The sequence below is a fragment of the Nerophis lumbriciformis genome, linkage group LG10, assembly GCF_033978685.3.
Source record: "Nerophis lumbriciformis linkage group LG10, RoL_Nlum_v2.1, whole genome shotgun sequence".
In the NCBI taxonomy this organism is placed as follows: Eukaryota; Metazoa; Chordata; class Actinopteri; order Syngnathiformes; family Syngnathidae; genus Nerophis; species Nerophis lumbriciformis.
In genome coordinates this window covers 2,413,647-2,432,347 of record NC_084557.2, presented here as the reverse complement: position 1 = coordinate 2,432,347, position 18,701 = coordinate 2,413,647, and the positions used below count along the sequence as shown (strand labels likewise).

Below are 18,701 nucleotides of genomic sequence, written 5' to 3'. Positions count from 1 at the left end.
ATAAAGGTGGAGGAAGTAGCTGAGATTATTTGTGTTGACTATAAAGGTGGAGGAAGTAGCTGTGATTATTTGTGTTGACTATAAAGGTGGGGGACGTAGATGGGATTGTTTGTGTTGACTATAAAGGTGGAGGAAGTAGAGGTGATTATAGATGGATGGACTATAAAGGTGGAGGAAGTAGCTGTGATTATTTGTGTTGACTATAAAGGTGGAGGAAGTAGCTGCGATTATTATTTGTGTTGACTATAAAGGTGGAGGAAGTAGATGTGATTATAGATGGATGGACTATAAAAGTGGAGGAAGTAGCTGTGATTATTTGTGTTGACTATAAAGGTGGAGGAAGTAGCTGTGATTATTTGTGTTTACTATAAAGGTGGAGGAAGTAGCTGCGATTATTTGTGTTGACTATAAAGGTGGAGGAAGTAGCTGTGATTATTATTTGTGTTGACTATAAAGGTGGAAGAAGTAGCTGTGATTATTTGTGTTGACTATAAAGGTGGAGGAAGTAGATGGGATTATTTGTGTTGACTATAAAGGTGGAGGAAGTAGCTGCGATTATTTGTGTTGACTATAAAGGTGGAGGAAGTAGCTGTGATTATTATTTGTGTTGACTATAAAGGTGGAGGAAGTAGCTGTGATTATTTGTGTTGACAATAAAGGTGGAGGAAGTAGCTGTGATTATTTGTGTTGACTGTAAAGATGGAGGAAGTAGATGTGATTATAGATGGATGAACTATAAAGGTGGAGGAAGTAGCTGCGATTATTTGTGTTGACTATAAAGGTGGAGGAAGTAGCTATGATTATTTGTGTTGACTATAAAGGTGGAGGAAGTAGCTGTGATTATTATTTGTGTTGACTATAAAGGTGGAGGAAGTAGCTGTGATTATTTGTGTTGACTATAAAGGTGGAGGAAGTATCTGTGATTATTTGTGTTGACTATAAAGGTGGAGGAAGTAGATGGGATTATTTGTGTTGACTATAAAGGTGGAGGAAGTAGCTGCGATTATTTGTGTTGACTATAAAGGTGGAGGAAGTAGCTGTGATTATTATTTGTGTTGACTATAAAGGTGGAGGAAGTAGCTGTGATTATTTGTGTTGACAATAAAGGTGGAGGAAGTAGCTGTGATTATTTGTGTTGACTGTAAAGATGGAGGAAGTAGATGTGATTATAGATGGATGAACTATAAAGGTGGAGGAAGTAGCTGCGATTATTTGTGTTGACTATAAAGGTGGAGGAAGTAGCTATGATTATTTGTGTTGACTATAAAGGTGGAGGAAGTAGCTGTGATTATTATTTGTGTTGACTATAAAGGTGGAGGAAGTAGCTGTGATTATTTGTGTTGACTATAAAGGTGGAGGAAGTATCTGTGATTATTTGTGTTGACTATAAAGGTGGGGGACGTAGATGGGATTGTTTGTGTTGACTGTAAAGGTGGAGGAAGTAGATGTGATTATAGATAGATGGACTATAAAAGTGGAGGAAGTACCTGTGATTATTTGTGTTGACTATAAAGGTGGAGGAAGTAGCTGTGATTATTTGTGTTTACTATAAAGGTGGAGGAAGTAGCTGCGATTATTTGTGTTGACTATAAAGGTGGAGGAAGTAGCTGTGATTATTATTTGTGTTGACTATAAAGGTGGAGGAAGTAGCTGTGATTATTTGTGTTGACAATAAAGGTGGAGGAAGTAGCTGTGATTATTTGTGTTGACTGTAAAGATGGAGGAAGTAGATGTGATTATAGATGGATGGACTATAAAGGTGGAGGAAGTAGCTGCGATTATTTGTGTTGACTATAAAGGTGGAGGAAGTAGCTATGATTATTTGTGTTGACTATAAAGGTGGAGGAAGTAGCTGTGATTATTATTTGTGTTGACTATAAAGGTGGAGGAAGTAGCTGTGATTATTTGTGTTGACTATAAAGGTGGAGGAAGTATCTGTGATTATTTGTGTTGACTATAAAGGTGGAGGAAGTAGCTGTGATTATTTGTGTTTACTATAAAGGTGGAGGAAGTAGCTATGATTATTTGTGTTGACTATAAAGGTGGAGGAAGTAGCTGTGATTATTTGTGTTGACTATAAAAGTGGAGGAAGTAGCTGTGATTATTTGTGTTGACTATAAAGGTGGAGTAAGTAGCTGTGATTATTATTTGTGTTGACTATAAAGGTGGAGGAAGTAACTGTGATTATGTGTGTTGACTATAAAGGTGGAGGAAGTAGATGTGATTATTTGTGTTGAATATAAAGGTGGAGGAAGTAGCTGTGATTATTATTTGTGTTGACTATAAAGGTGGAGGAAGTAACTGTGATTATGTGTGTTGACTATAAAGGTGGAGGAAGTAGCTGTGATTATTATTTGTGTTGACTATACAGGTGGAGGAAGTAGCTGGGATTATGTGTGTTGACTATAAAGGTGGAGGACGTAGATGGGATTATTATTTGTGTTGACTATAAAGGTGGAGGAAGGAGCTGTGATTGACGTCAAGGTGGAGAGCATGACGCCATCTTTCACATCAGCTCTTTGCTTCCCCTCAGTGGACGACTGTGTGTACTGCAACTATTTGTTTTTATCAACAAACACTTCAGTCACAATGAAAGTTTGACTTCTTTGAACAAATTAGTGTCACCAAAGTAGTGGGAAAAAGAATAGTGTAAGCATTTGATGAGTTTTCGGAGGGCATTTAATTGACAGCAAATATGGATTTTGACTGTACAATTATAATCACGGTTATTCAATGATCACGATTATTATGGATTGATCATTTTCACAAAAAAAACATTTTCAAAATTAAAAAACCTTAGATATTTTGATGTGTTATTTATCAACACATATACTGGGATATCGATACCAGATCTTTATGCTCTAATATCAATTCTCAAATATATCCATACTTTGGATAATTAAGTCCAAACTTAACAGATATTGTCTCAGCTTTGTGTTATTGGTGAATATGTATATTATTATCAATTATTAGTTAGAACATTTCAGATTTTTTTCATTACATACTATTTATTCTGCTCTTTTCTATACAATTTGTCCCCATGTAAGAACAGAATGCAAATATAATAACACGATTCTGTAACTGAGTCGTCCAAAATTCTGCCTGTATGAAAATATTATTGTTCAGTGTTTTTCATGGTTGTTGGAATTTTTCAAATGTATTCAGACGTTAGTATTATTTAATTTTTTTTAATTGAGTAAGCGTATTTGTATTATATTTTATTTACATTTTTAGAGCTTCCAATATATTAAATTAGGGGTGTCTATATTTTTTCTACCAAAGGGCTACATACTGAAAAGTCAAGTATATATTTTTTTCAAAAATGCAAGAAGCAGATATTATATATATTAAATACATACCTTTGTGTGTAATAAGTATATTATTAATATTAGTTTAAAAAACGTTTTTTTCTCATTACTTTGCAAAAAAATAAAAATTAAAAAAATAAAAATAAAAAGATAATAAAAAATAAATAAAAATAAAAACTAGAACAGCCAAATAGCTAAAACTAGTATGCATATATCTAAAAAAAAAAGAGGCTTTTTTAAAAAGAAGGGTTTTTAAGCCTTTTTTAAAAAGCATCCACAGTCTGTGGTGCCCTCAGGTGGTCAGGGAGAGCGTTCCACAGACTGGGAGCCAATATTTTATTTTCATATGACAAGATCCCAGAACTCTCCAAAAATAACTGTTAAAATAAAATAAAATGAGTAAATACGTGCTTTGTTAATATTTAGTTTTAAAGCTAAAGGGAGCTGCGGGTTGCAGACTAGACCATCCCAGGATGGAAGCTTCAGCAGAAATAGATTGTAGCATTTCAGAATAATATTAAATGTGATGATTTTTAGTGAGCGAGAGCTAACTGTCAATCATTAAGATTATGATTCATATGAATGTGGTGGAGCACGACGCAAGAGCCCTGACTATCAGAGATACAAAAATATGCCGCTCGCGCAGCTTACCTGCCCGCCACCCCTGTTGCCGGGGGCGCGTAACAGGGGTCACTCCGCGCGCAGTGCGCTCACAAAAGGGGTGGGGCTCACCCTGGTTGATATAGAGAGCAGGACGGTGGCCATGGAAGTCGGAACCCGCTAAGGAGTGTGTAACAACCCACCTGCCGAATCAACTAGCCCTGAAAATGGATGGCGCTGGAGCGTCGGGCCCATACCCGGCCGTCGCCGGCAGCGAGACGCGCTTGGAGGTGCGCTCAGCGCGGCTCCCATATGATTGCGCACTGGTGTGCGTCTGGGTCGTGACAGCGTGGCACGCGAATGTCTGTGCTGCATTGGATCAGTCTCCTTTCTTTAACAGGCAAAAGCTTTATAACCTCACCATACCTGCCAACTTTTGAAATCAGAAAAACCTAGTAGCCAGGGTCCAAGGGCCGCAGGCCCCGGTAGGTCCAGGACAAAGTCCTGGTGGGGGGTTCAGGGCTTCGCCCCCCGACGCAAAATGATTATTAGCATTCAGACAGGTTAAAATGTTGCTAAAACCATCACTTTTCTATCAGTCACAGTGACTTTTCAAAACAAAAATATTACAGCAAAAATCATATGGGTTGATTGACATGTTTATTCTGTAAGCTAACTTCAATAGTTTGAAATTATTTTGACAGTTAATGCCAGTTATCCTGTCAACCTTTCACAAGACTTCAATTTGTTCATTGAAAGTGTAAACAGTATAAACACTTTTTACAGTAAACAAATGGTAAAACAGTACTAAACAATTCCATTAAAAAAAAAATTGGTGTCATTATTAACTTTCTGTCCAAGATTGTATAATCTACTGCCTTGTTCAATTGTAAAAAATATTCTGTGCCTAAAATTCACATTTCTATCACAATTATCATACTGTAAACATGGTAAGCTAACTTCATTAAAATTAATAGTCTTGTCAATAGCATGGAATTACAATTCAAATGTAGTTTTTTTGTAAGCCTTTCAAAAGAATTCAAAATATGCAAAATTAATGAAAATTAATTTAAGCCATCAGACACTTGAAAAGTGGCACATCACATCTCTAATGTAATCATTTGAACTTTTCAACAGAAATAGCACTGCAAAAATATTAAGGACATACTTCTGTATTTTGGTAGTTATGCTGTCAACATTTAACAAGATTTCTTCAACTTGGACTTGAAAGCATAAATAGTATAAACACTTTTAACAGTATGTCGTGCTGTGAAATACAGCCGACAGGATTGCGCACCAAACACGAAGCAAGGCCAAAGCGCATGCATGGTGCAGGAGAACAAAGGACTTCTTTCATTTAAGGTTTGTGATAAACCATCAAACTCATTCGTTAAAAGGACTCTATAGTAATATAAAGCGAATTTTTCTGGACATTATCATGCAAGAAAAGTTTATTTTTGGGACCGCGAACACCGCGTAATGATTTTTTAAAGGTTGCATTACAAACATTTAACTGTCCCATGTGATCAGCAAGTGCGATTGGAAATCCATGCTCAATTATCGCCTCCGTAAATAAAACTTCGGCATTTATCACATCCAAAGAATCTGTTTGGGCGACGAAAAACGTTGAAAGTTTTCCACTTGTATCGCTAGCAACGGCATTAGACTTGTGTTTTTTTGTCCCAACGTGGTCTTTTACATCGCTAATTCCTCCGTGTCTGATCGAAAAATCTTGTCTGCACAAGGTGCAATTCGCGTAGTTTTCACACTTTTTTTTTTTTTTAATTAATGAAAAACCGTATTTTTTATCACTGCAACCGTAACCCGGAATAGGTTGATGAAAACCGTACGAATTACGGGAAAACCGGAGTAGTTGGCAGGTATGCCTCACTAATGCCTTGCATCGTCTATATTAGATCGGGCGGATGGCGGGCGGGTGCAGTTCTGATCAAACGTTACATCGGGTGGATGGTGGATGGTTGACGACTTTCTGACGCGGTTGCGGATGAAATAAATTGCCTATCCGCGCATCTGTAATATATATATATATATATATAGTTTATGTATGTTTTTAGAGAAATGTTGTAATATTGCAACATTGGGCTTTGATGGGAGCAGAATTTCTGTATTTGTACTCACGTTGTCTCAACAACTAAGGGTTCATTTGCAGGGTTGATTGCTTACTTATCCCCCCAACGGTATATACCATTAATAATAATCACACATTAGTTATATTTTTATGAAGTCATTTATTACAAATATAAAAAGTATCATTTTCTTCTCATGACACTGGTCATGAAGACTTTCATTGGTGCTGAAAGTCCTAAATACAGTCCCTGTCGTCTGCAAAACGTCTGTAGAATGTATACTATCCATGTATAGAGAAAATACTTCAGGCAGTGATGTAGTGGAGGGAATACAACCTGTTTGAGCCCACTGCAACAAGCCAGCTATTTGACTACCACATTCACCCAGTGTTGTATAATTGCAACAATTATGTAACAAGCTCTAAATGAAATTTTATTTATCTGTTCCACAATAACTACATATGTACATGCTCTAGACATTGTAATAACAACCAAAAAAATATACAAAATAAATTTTAGTTACTTGAATCTGATGAATCCAGTCCAATTAAACAAATTTTGTTCGAAGGAAACCTTGAGAGGTTGTGTGAGTTCATGGCGAGAAGGCGTGACTTATAAACAAATGTACGATCCAATAGCCTTGTGAGCATTGGCGTTGTTAGGCCTATTTTAGGGGGGCTCAAGCCCCCCTAAAATATTCTTAAGCCCCCCTAAATAATTTGGTGTTTTTTTGGTTTTTTTTTACAAATAAATGCCAACATATTCATTATAAAGTGGCCCAAATATGAGTTTAAATAAATAATTATATAACCTGTTATTATTCACTCAGTTTCCCCTCACTTCTTAGTGTAAGGTAGAGAGCCCCTTTCGTGCGTCGGTATCCAATCCATTCCACTTGTTCATATAGAAAATGCCCACATCACTCTAATTCCAGCCCGCATTTTCTCTGCGACCTTGCTTGCGGTCCTGCAGGTGTACGAAGCACATTATCTTCCTTTACAATGAGTGAAGCTGCACAAAACCTTGTGTGTGCAATTGTAAATCATTTATTTTTTAAGTTTTGTGATTCTTGTAGAATCTATATAAAGTAATATACATAAGCCTATTGTTAAAATAATGAAAAAAACATCATTAAATATATTTGTTTTATTGTATTGTTACATTAATAGCTGTTTTATTATTATAGGATGGCTTGTTAAACATTTAATAGGATTTTCAGAGGGAGGAAAAACCAAGACATTTAATATAAAATGTAAAATGAATAAATACATAAAAAGAAAAAGAAAATATATGGTTAAAAGCCATCGTCCCCGGGGAGCATTTCATTTTGTCCCGTGCATTTAAAAAAATAAATAATAATAACAATGAATAATTTCTAAGTCTTTGTTAGCCGTTTGTGAAGTTTTGTGCTCGTGCGTAACATTCGCTCGCATCCTGTGCATCTCCTGGGGGCAAAGCCCCCCCCTGTCCTTAAAAGCTAGTGACGCCCCTGCTTGTGAGACTGAACAATAGGACCCAATGACTATGTAAATGTGGTCAAAAAAATATATAACAGATTGTTTTTTAGGATGGTTAAAGGTAACGTTGTAATTTTACAACAAGGGGTGTTACAGGGTTAGGAATGTGAAAGTGATATATGACATAGGCTCATAACATATAACATAATATAGATTAAGAATGTGAAAGTAATCACTTATAGCAAAAACCTCCTCATTTGATGATTATGAAAACCTCACAAAATGTGGGATTTTTAAAAAGTGTAAACCAGGGGTGCTCACACTTTTTCTGCAGGCGAGCTACTTTTCAATTGATCAAGTCGTGGGGATCTACCTTATTCATATATATCATTTATATTTACTTATTTATGAAATATATGTTTTTGTTAACAAGTTAAAGGTGTTTAATGATAATGCAAGCATGTTTAACACATATAGTTAATATTGTTAATAAATTGAAGGTGTTTAATGATAATACAAGTATGTTTAATACATATAGTTAATATTGTTAACAAGTTAAAGGTGTTTAAAGATAATGCAAGCATGTTTAACACATATAGTTAATATTGTTAACAAGTTAAAGGTGGTTAAAAATAATACAAGCATGTTTAACACATATAGTTAATATTGTTAACAACTTAAAGGTGTTTAATGATAATACAAGTATGTTTAATACATATAGTTAATATTGTTAACAAGTTAAAGGTGTTTAAAGATAATGCAAGCATGTTTAACACATATAGTTAATATTGTTAACAAGTTAAAGGTGGTTAAAGATAATACAAGCATGTTTAACACATATAGTTAATATTGTTAACAAGTTAAAGGTGGTTAAAGATAATAAAAGCATGTTTAACACATATAGTTAATATTGTTAACAACTTAAAGGTGTTTAAAGATAATACAAGCATGTTTAACACATATAGTTAATATTGTTAACAAGTTAAAGGTGTTTAAAGATAATACAAGCATGTTTAACACATATAGTTAATATTGTTAACAACTTAAAGGTGTTTAAAGATAATACAAGCATGTTTAACACATATAGTTAATATTGTTAACAAGTTAAAGGTGTTTAAAGATAATACAAGCATGTTTAACACATATAGTTAATATTGTTAACAAGTTAAAGGTGGTTAAAGATAATAAAAGCATGTTTAACACATATAGTTAATATTGTTAACAACTTAAAGGTGTTTAAAGATAATACAAGCATGTTTAACACATATAGTTAATATTGTTAACAAGTTAAAGGTGGTTAAAGATAATAAAAGCATGTTTAACACATATAGTTAATATTGTTAACAAGTTAAAGGTGTTTAAAGATAATACAAGCATGTTTAACACATATAGTTAATATTGTTAACAAGTTAAAGGTGTTTAAAGATAATACAAGCATGTTTAACACATATAGATTCCTTTCTTTCATGAAGACAAGAATATAAGTTGGTGTATTACCTGATTCTGATGACTTGCATTGATAGGAATCAGACAGTGGTGCTGATAATGTTCGCATTTTCGAATGGAGGAGGAAAAAAAGTCCTCCTTTCTGTCCAATACCACATGAAAGTGGTTGGTTTTTGGCATTTAATGATAATGCAAGCATGTTTAACACATATAGTTAATATTGTTAATACATTAAAGGTGTTTAATGATAATACAAGTATGTTTAATACATATAGTTAATATTGTTAACAAGTTAAAGGTGTTTAAAGATAATGCAAGCATGTTTAACACATATAGTTAATATTGTTAACAAGTTAAAGGTGGTTAAAAATAATACAAGCATGTTTAACACATATACCGGTAGTTAATATTGTTAACAACTTAAAGGTGTTTAAAGATAATACAAGCATGTTTAACACATATAGTTAATATTGTTAACAAGTTAAAGGTGTTTAAAGATAATACAAGCATGTTTAACACATATAGTTAATATTGTTAACAACTTAAAGGTGTTTAAAGATAATACAAGCATGTTTAACACATATAGTTAATATTGTTAACAACTTAAAGGTGGTTAAAGATAATACAAGCATGTTTAACACATATAGTTAATATTGTTAACAAGTTAAAGGTGGTTAAAGATAATACAAGCATGTTTAACACATATAGTTAATATTGTTAACAAGTTAAAGGTGTTTAAAAATAATACAAGCATGTTTAACACATATAGATTCCTTTCTTTCATGAAGACAAGAATATAAGTTGGTGTATTACCTGATTCTGATGACTTGCATTGATAGGAATCAGACAGTGGTGATGATAATGTTCGCATTTTCGAATGGAGGAGGAAAAAAAGTCCTCCTTTCTGTCCAATACCACATGAAAGTGGTTGGTTTTTGGCATCTTATTTGTCCAGCTTCTGTACTCCTTTGTATACACTTTACAAGAAATACATTGTCGGCAAACTCCGTAGCTTGCTAGCTTGTGCACGCCAGCTTTCTGAGACTCTTATTTTGGTAGCGCAGGCAGGATGAAGCAGAGCTTTTATTGTGCAACTGTGCAGTCGGTCTTTGGAGTTTTGACGACAGGTACGGCGCCAGAGTCTGTTGAAATAAAGTGTTTCTCGCCTTCCAGTCGGTAATTTTAATGAGCTGGCAGCAGCCAGCGTCATCTCAGAAGACCCTCGGGTGCCGTGAATGTCAATCAAGTGACGGAAGTGACGTCATAGTGAAGATTTATGATCGCTCATTTTTAGGACTATTTTTTTAATGCCTGGCTGGTGATCGACTGACACACCCTCGGCGATCGACCGGTAGATCGCGATCGACGTAATGAGCACCACTGGTGTAAACCATCAAATGTTAACAAACAAATATCTCACTTTGCATGTAAGGAGTTTATATGGCATATTAGTTACAGGGTGTACCTGGCAGCTGGGATAGGCTCCAACCAAAGGGAAAAGCAGTAGAAAATGGTTTAGTTTCACATTTGAAGTAGAATTGCTGACATGACATTTTGAGTGTGTAACCACTTCATGTCCCTCAGACTCCACCAAGATCACCTTGGCCCCCTCCAACGCTGATGTCATCGTGGGCCAGAACGCCTGGATGCAGTGTGCCGCGTCACATGACTCCTCGCTGGACATCACCTTCATCTGGTCCTTGGACGGACTCGCCATTGATCTTGACCAGCAAGGCCAGCACTATGAACACCCCCCGGTGAGAGAGTAGTTTAAGATGAGTACTACTGCATGGTCAAGTCTATGAAGTACACTAAAGATGAGTACTACTGCATCATAAAGTCTATGAAGTACACTAAAGATGAGTACTAATGCATGATAAAGTCTATGAAGTACACTAAAGATGAGTACTACTGCATGATAAAGTCTATGAAGTACACTAAAGAGGAGTATTTCTGCATCATAAAGTCTATGACGTACACTAAAGATGAGTACTACTGCATCATAAAGTCTAAGAAGTACACTAAAGATGAGTACTATTGCGTGGTCAAGTCTATGAAGTACACTAAAGATGAGTACTACTGCATGGTCAAGTCTATGAAGTACACTAAAGATGAGTACTACTGCATGATAAAGTCTATGGAGTACACTAAATATGAGTAATACTGCATCATAAAGTCTATGAAGTACACTAAAGATGAGTACTACTGCATCATAATGTCTATGAAGTACACTAAAGATGAGGACTACTGCATCATCAAGTCTAAGAAGTACACTAAAGATGAGTACTATTGCGTGGTCAAGTCTATGAAGTACACTAAAGATGAGTACTACTGCATGGTCAAGTCTATGACGTACACTAAAGATGAGTACTACTGCATCATAAAGTCTAAGAAGTACACTAAAGATGAGTACTATTGCGTGGTCAAGTCTATGAAGTACACTAAAGATGAGTACTACTGCATGGTCAAGTCTATGAAGTACACTAAAGATGAGTACTACTGCATGATAAAGTCTATGAAGTACACTAAAGAGGAGTATTTCTGCATCATAAAGTCTATGACGTACACTAAAGATGAGTACTACTGCATCATAAAGTCTATGAAGTACACTAAAGACGAGTACTACTGCGTGGTCAAGTCTATGGAGTACACTAAAGATGAGTATAACTGCGTGGACAAATCTATGAAGTACACTAAAGATGAGTACTACTGCACCATAAAGTCTATGAAGTACACTAAAGATGAGTACTACTGCATCATAAAGTCTATGAAGTACACTAAAGATGAGTACTACTGCGTGGTCAAGTCTGTGAAGTACACTAAAGATGAGTACTACTGCGTGGTCAAGTCTATGAAGTACACTAAAGATGAGTACTACTGCATCATAAAGTCTATGAAGTACACTAAAGATGAGTACTACTGCGTGGTCAAGTCTATAAAGTACACTAAAGATGAGTACTACTGCGTGGTAAAGTCTATGAAGTACACTAAAGATGAGTACTACTGCATCATAAAGTCTATGAAGTACACTAAAGATGAGTACTACTGCATCATAAAGTCTATGAAGTACACTAAAGATGAGTACTACTGCATGGTCAAGTCTATGAAGTACACTAAAGATGAGTACTACTGCATGGTCAAGTCCATGAAGTACACTAAAGATGAGTACTACTGCATGGTCAAGTCTATGAAGTACACTAAAGATGAGTACTACTGCATCATCAAGTCTATGAAGTACACTAAAGATGAGTACTACTGCATGGTCAAGTCTATGAAGTACACTAAAGATGAGTACTACTGCATCATAAAGTCTAAGAAGTACACTAAAGATGAGTACTATTGCGTGGTCAAGTCTATGAAGTACACTAACGATGAGTACTACTGCATGGTCAAGTCTATGAAGTACACTAAAGATGAGTACTACTGCATTGTAAAGTGTATGAAGTACACTAAAGATGAGTACTACTGCATGATAAAGTCTATGAAGTACACTAAAGATGAGTACTACTGCATGATAAAGTCTATGAAGTACACTAAAGATGAGTACTACTGCGTGGTCAAGTCTATAAAGTACACTAAAGATGAGTACTACTGTGTGGTCAAGTCTATAAAGTACACTAAAGATGAGTACTACTGCGTGGTCAAGTCTATAAAGTACACTAAAGATGAGTACTACTGCGTGGTAAAGTCTATGAAGTACACTAAAGATGAGTACTACTGCATCGTAAAGTCTAAGAAGTACACTAAAGATGAGTACTATTGCGTGGTCAAGTCTATGAAGTACACTAAAGATGAGTACTATTGCGTGGTCAAGTCTATAAAGTACACTAAAGATGAGTACTACTGCATGATAAAATCTATGAAGTACACTAAAGATGAGTACTACTGCATCATAAAGTCTGTGAAGTACACTAAAGATGAGTACTACTGCATTGTAAAGTGTATGAAGTACACTAAAGATGAGTACTATTGCGTGGTCAAGTCTATGAAGTACACTAAAGATGAGTACTATTGCGTGGTCAAGTCTATGAAGTACACTAAAGATGAGTACTACTGCATGGTCAAGTCTATGAAGTACACTAAAGATGAGTACTACTGCATGATAAAGTCTATGAAGTACACTAAAGAGGAGTATTTCTGCATCATAAAGTCTATGACGTACACTAAAGATGAGTACTACTGCATCATAAAGTCTATGAAGTACACTAAAGACGAGTACTACTGCATGATAAAGTCTATGAAGTACACTAAAGAGGAGTATTTCTGCATCATAAAGTCTATGACGTACACTAAAGATGAGTACTACTGCATCATAAAGTCTATGAAGTACACTAAAGATGAGTACTACTGCATCATAGTCTATGAAGTACACTAAAGATGAGTACTACTGCATCATAGTCTATGAAGTACACTAAAAATTAGTACTACTGCGTGGTCAAGTCTGTGAAGTACACCAAAGATGAGTACTACTGCATGGTCAAGTCTATGAAGTACACTAAAAATGAGTACTACTGCATGGTCAAGTCTATGAAGTACACTAAAGATGAGTACTACTGCGTGGTAAAGTCTATGAAGTACACTAAAGATGAGTACTACTGCATGGTCAAGTCTATGAAGTACACTAACGATGAGTACTACTGCGTGGTAAAGTCTATGAAGTACACTAAAGATGAGTACTACTGCATCATAAAGTCTATGAAGTACACTAAAGACGAGTACTACTGCGTGGTCAAGTCTATGGAGTACACTAAAGATGAGTATAACTGCGTGGTCAAATCTATGAAGTACACTAAAGATGAGTACTACTGCACCATAAAGTCTATGAAGTACACTAAAGATGAGTACTACTGCATCATAAAGTCTATGAAGTACACTAAAGACGAGTACTACTGCGTGGTCAAGTCTATGAAGTACACTAAAGATGAGTACTACTGCATCATCAAGTCTATGAAGTACACTAAAGATGAGTACTACTGGGTGGTAAAGTCTATAAAGTACACTAAAGATGAGTACTACTGCATCATCAAGTCTATGAAGTACACTAAAGATGAGTACTACTGGGTGGTAAAGTCTATAAAGTACACTAAAGATGAGTACTAGTGCACGGTAAAGTCTATGAAGTACACTAAAGATGAGTACTACTGCATCATCAAGTCTATGAAGTACACTAAAGATGAGTACTACTGGGTGGTAAAGTCTATAAAGTACACTAAAGATGAGTACTAGTGCACGGTAAAGTCTATGAAGTACACTAACACTTTACTAACAGTCACAAACATCCTGCTCCTTAATTCTGTAGCATTTTGTCACTTTGTGCAGAACGGGAGCTCCAGTGGTGAGTTGATGATCAAGAACGCTCAGTTGAAGCACGCTGGAGTCTACAGCTGCACCGCCCAGACACCTGTGGACTACATCACTGCCTCCGCCAGCCTGCTCGTTAGAGGTGGGGCCAATTAGCATCTAATCATGCCAATTAGCATCTAATCATGCCCTGCATAGGGATGACGACTGTTGCGTTTTGGACCAGTTGTTCCTCCCGGGGAATTCAAGTCACAAGTCGCTCCCAAGCTCTTTACGACACTTAAAGCTGAGTAGAAAAACCACCAGAGACAGAATAGGTATTTTGTAATATATTTGCAAAGCTTTGCATATATACATTGAGACCAGTCCAGCATAGAACATTCAATCGCGCCGCCAAGATGGTCTGCCCCCACCAACCCCCCCCCATAAAACTGTTGAAACATGATACAACTTTTTAAACATGATAAAACTATTTAAACATCATAAAACTGTTTAAACATGATAAAACTGTTGAAACATGATAAAACTGTTTGAACATGATAAAACTATTTAAACATGATAAAACTGTTTAAACATCATAAAACTGTTAAACATGATAAAACTGTTGAAACATGATACAACTGTTGAAGCATGATCAAAATGTTTAAACATGATAAAACTGTTGAAACATGATAAAACTGTTTAAACATCAAAAACTGTTTAAACATGATACAACTGTTTAAACATGATAAAAATGTGGAAACATGATAAAAATGTTGAAACATGATAAAACTGTTTAAACATGATAAATCTGTTTAAACATGATACAACTGTTTAAATATGATAAAACTGTTTAAACATGATACAACTGTTAAAACATGATAAAACCGTTGAAACATGATAAAACTGTTGAAACATGATAAACATGTTTAAACATGATAAAACTGTTGAAACATGATAAACATGTTCAAACATGATAAAACTGTTTAAACATGATAAAACTGTTGAAACATGATAAAACTGTTTAAACATGATAAAACTATTCAAACATGATAAAACTGTTGAAACATGATAAAACTGTTTAAACATGACAAAACTGTTTAAACATGATACAATTGTTTAAACATGATAAGAATGTTTAAACATGATAAAAATGTTGAAACATGATAAAAATGTTGAAACATGATAAAACTGTTTAAACATGATAAAACTGTTTAAACATGATACAACTGTTTAAACATGATAAAAATGTTTAAACATGATAAAACTGTTGAAACATGATACAACTGTTTAAACATGATAAAACTGTTTAAACGTGATACAACTGTTTAAACATCATAAAACTGTTAAACATGATAAAACTGTTGAAACATGATAAAACTGTTGAAACATGATCAAAATGTTTAAACATGATAAAACTGTTGAAACATGATAAAACTGTTTAAACATCAAAAACTGTTTAAACATGATACAACTGTTTAAACATGATAAAAATGTGGAAACATGACAAAACTGTTTAAACATGATACAATTGTTTAAACATGATAAGAATGTTTAAACATGATAAAAATGTTGAAACATGATAAAAATGTTGAAACATGATAAAACTGTTTAAACATGATAAAACTGTTTAAACATGATACAACTGTTTAAACATGATAAAAATGTCTAAACATGATAAAACTGTTGAAACATGATACAACTGTTTAAACATGATAAAACTGTTTAAACGTGATACAACTGTTTAAACATCATAAAACTGTTAAACATGATAAAACTGTTGAAACATGATAAAACTGTTGAAACATGATCAAAATGTTTAAACATGATAAAACTGTTGAAACATGATAAAACTGTTTAAACATCAAAAACTGTTTAAACATGATACAACTGTTTAAACATGATAAAAATGTGGAAACATGATAAAAATGTTGAAACATGATAAAAATGTTGAAACATGATAAAACTGTTTAAACATGATAAATCTGTTTAAACATGATACAACTGTTTAAATATGATAAAACTGTTTAAACATGATACAACTGTTAAAACATGATAAAACCGTTGAAACATGATAAAACTGTTGAAACATGATAAACATGTTTAAACATGATAAAACTGTTGAAACATGATAAACATGTTTAAACATGATAAAACTGTTGAAACATGATAAAACTGTTGAAACATGATAAAACTGTTTAAACATGATAAAACTGTTTAAACGTGATACAACTGTTTAAACATCATAAAACTGTTAAACATGATAAAACTGTTGAAACATGATAAAACTGTTGAAACATGATCAAAATGTTTAAACATGATAAATCTGTTTAAACATGATACAACTGTTTAAATATGATAAAACTGTTTAAACATGATACAACTGTTTAAACATGATAAAAATGTGGAAACATGATAAAAATGTTGAAACATGATAAAACTGTTTAAACATGATAAATCTGTTTAAACATGATACAACTGTTTAAATATGATAAAACTGTTTAAACATGATACAACTGTTAAAACATGATAAAACCGTTGAAACATGATAAAACTGTTGAAACATGATAAACATGTTTAAACATGATAAAACTGTTGAAACATGATAAACATGTTTAAACATGATAAAACTGTTGAAACATGATAAAACTGTTGAAACATGATAAAACTTTTTAAACATGATACAACTGTTTAAACATGATAAAAATGTGGAAACATGATAAAAATGTTGAAACATGATAAAACTGTTTAAACATGATAAATCTGTTTAAACATGATACAACTGTTTAAATATGATAAAACTGTTTAAACATGATACAACTGTTAAAACATGATAAAACCGTTGAAACATGATAAAACTGTTGAAACATGATAAACATGTTTAAACATGATAAAACTGTTGAAACATGATAAACATGTTTAAACATGATAAAACTGTTGAAACATGATAAAACTGTTGAAACATGATAAAACTTTTTAAACATGATAAACCCCCCCCCCCCCATAAAACTGTTGAAACATGATAAAACTGTTGAAACATGATACAACTTTTTAAACATGACAAAACTGTTGAAACATGATACAACTGTTTAAACATGATAAAACTATTTAAACATCATAAAACTGTTGAAACATGATAAAACTATTTACACATCATAAAACTGTTTAAACATGATACAACTGTTCCAACATGATAAAACTGTTTAAACATGATAAAACTGTTGAAACATGATAAAACTGTTTGAACATGATAAAACTATTTAAACATGATAAAACTGTTGAAACATGATAAAACTGTTTAAACATGACAAAACTGTTTAAACATGATACAATTGTTTAAACATGATAAGAATGTTTAAACATGATAAAAATGTTGAAACATGATAAAAATGTTGAAACATGATAAAACTGTTTAAACATGATACAACTGTTTAAACATGATAAAACTATTTAAACATCATAAAACTGTTTAAACATGATAAAACTATTTACACATCATAAAACTGTTTAAACATGATACAACTGTTCAAACATGATAAAACTGTTTAAACATGATAAAACTGTTGAAACATGATAAAACTGTTTGAACATGATAAAACTATTTAAACATGATAAAACTGTTGAAACATGATAAAACTGTTTAAACATGACAAAACTGTTTAAACATGATACAATTGTTTAAACATGATAAGAATGTTTAAACATGATAAAAATGTTGAAACATGATAAAAATGTTGAAACATGATAAAACTGTTTAAACATGATAAAACTGTTTAAACATGATACAACTGTTTGAACATGATAAAAATGTTTAAACATGATAAAACTGTTGAAACATGATACAACTGTTTAAACATGATAAAACTGTTTAAACGTGATACAACTGTTTAAACATCATAAAACTGTTAAACATGATAAAACTGTTGAAACATGATAAAACTGTTGAAACATGATCAAAATGTTTAAACATGATAAAACTGTTGAAACATGATAAAACTGTTTAAACATCAAAAACTGTTTAAACATGATACAACTGTTTAAACATGATAAAAATGTGGAAACATGATAAAAATGTTGAAACATGATAAAACTGTTTAAACATGATAAATCTGTTTAAACATGATACAACTGTTTAAATATGATAAAACTGTTTAAACATGATAGAACTGTTAAAACATGATAAAACCGTTGAAACATGATAAAACTGTTGAAACATGATACAACTGTTTAAACATGATAAAACTGTTTAAACATGATACAACTGTTTAAACATGATAAAAATGTTTAAACATGATAAAACTGTTGAAACATGATACAACTGTTTAAACATGATAAAACTGTTTAAACGTGATAAAACTGTTTAAACATGATAAAACTATTTAAACATGATAAAACTATTTAAACATCATAAAACTGTTTAAACATGATAAAACTATTTACACATCATAAATCTGTTTAACCATGATACAACTGTTCAAACATGATAAAACTGTTTAAACATGATAAAACTGTTGAAACATGAT

The 18,701-nt window shown here is 33.2% G+C and overlaps 1 protein-coding gene across 4 annotated transcripts in view; it reads left to right on the top strand.

Annotated features, from left to right (window-relative positions):
• The window catches only part of LOC133612752 (contactin-1a-like), a 268,157-nt gene that overhangs the window by 199,995 nt on the left and 49,461 nt on the right, over positions 1–18,701 (top strand). For all 4 annotated transcript variants that reach the window (XM_072913890.1, XM_072913888.1, XM_072913889.1 and 1 more), the window contains 2 exons: positions 10,483–10,655; positions 14,218–14,341. In XM_072913890.1, coding sequence (XP_072769991.1) covers positions 10,483–10,655; positions 14,218–14,341 — 297 coding nt within the window. The remainder of the gene's footprint in view (positions 1–10,482; positions 10,656–14,217; positions 14,342–18,701) is intronic.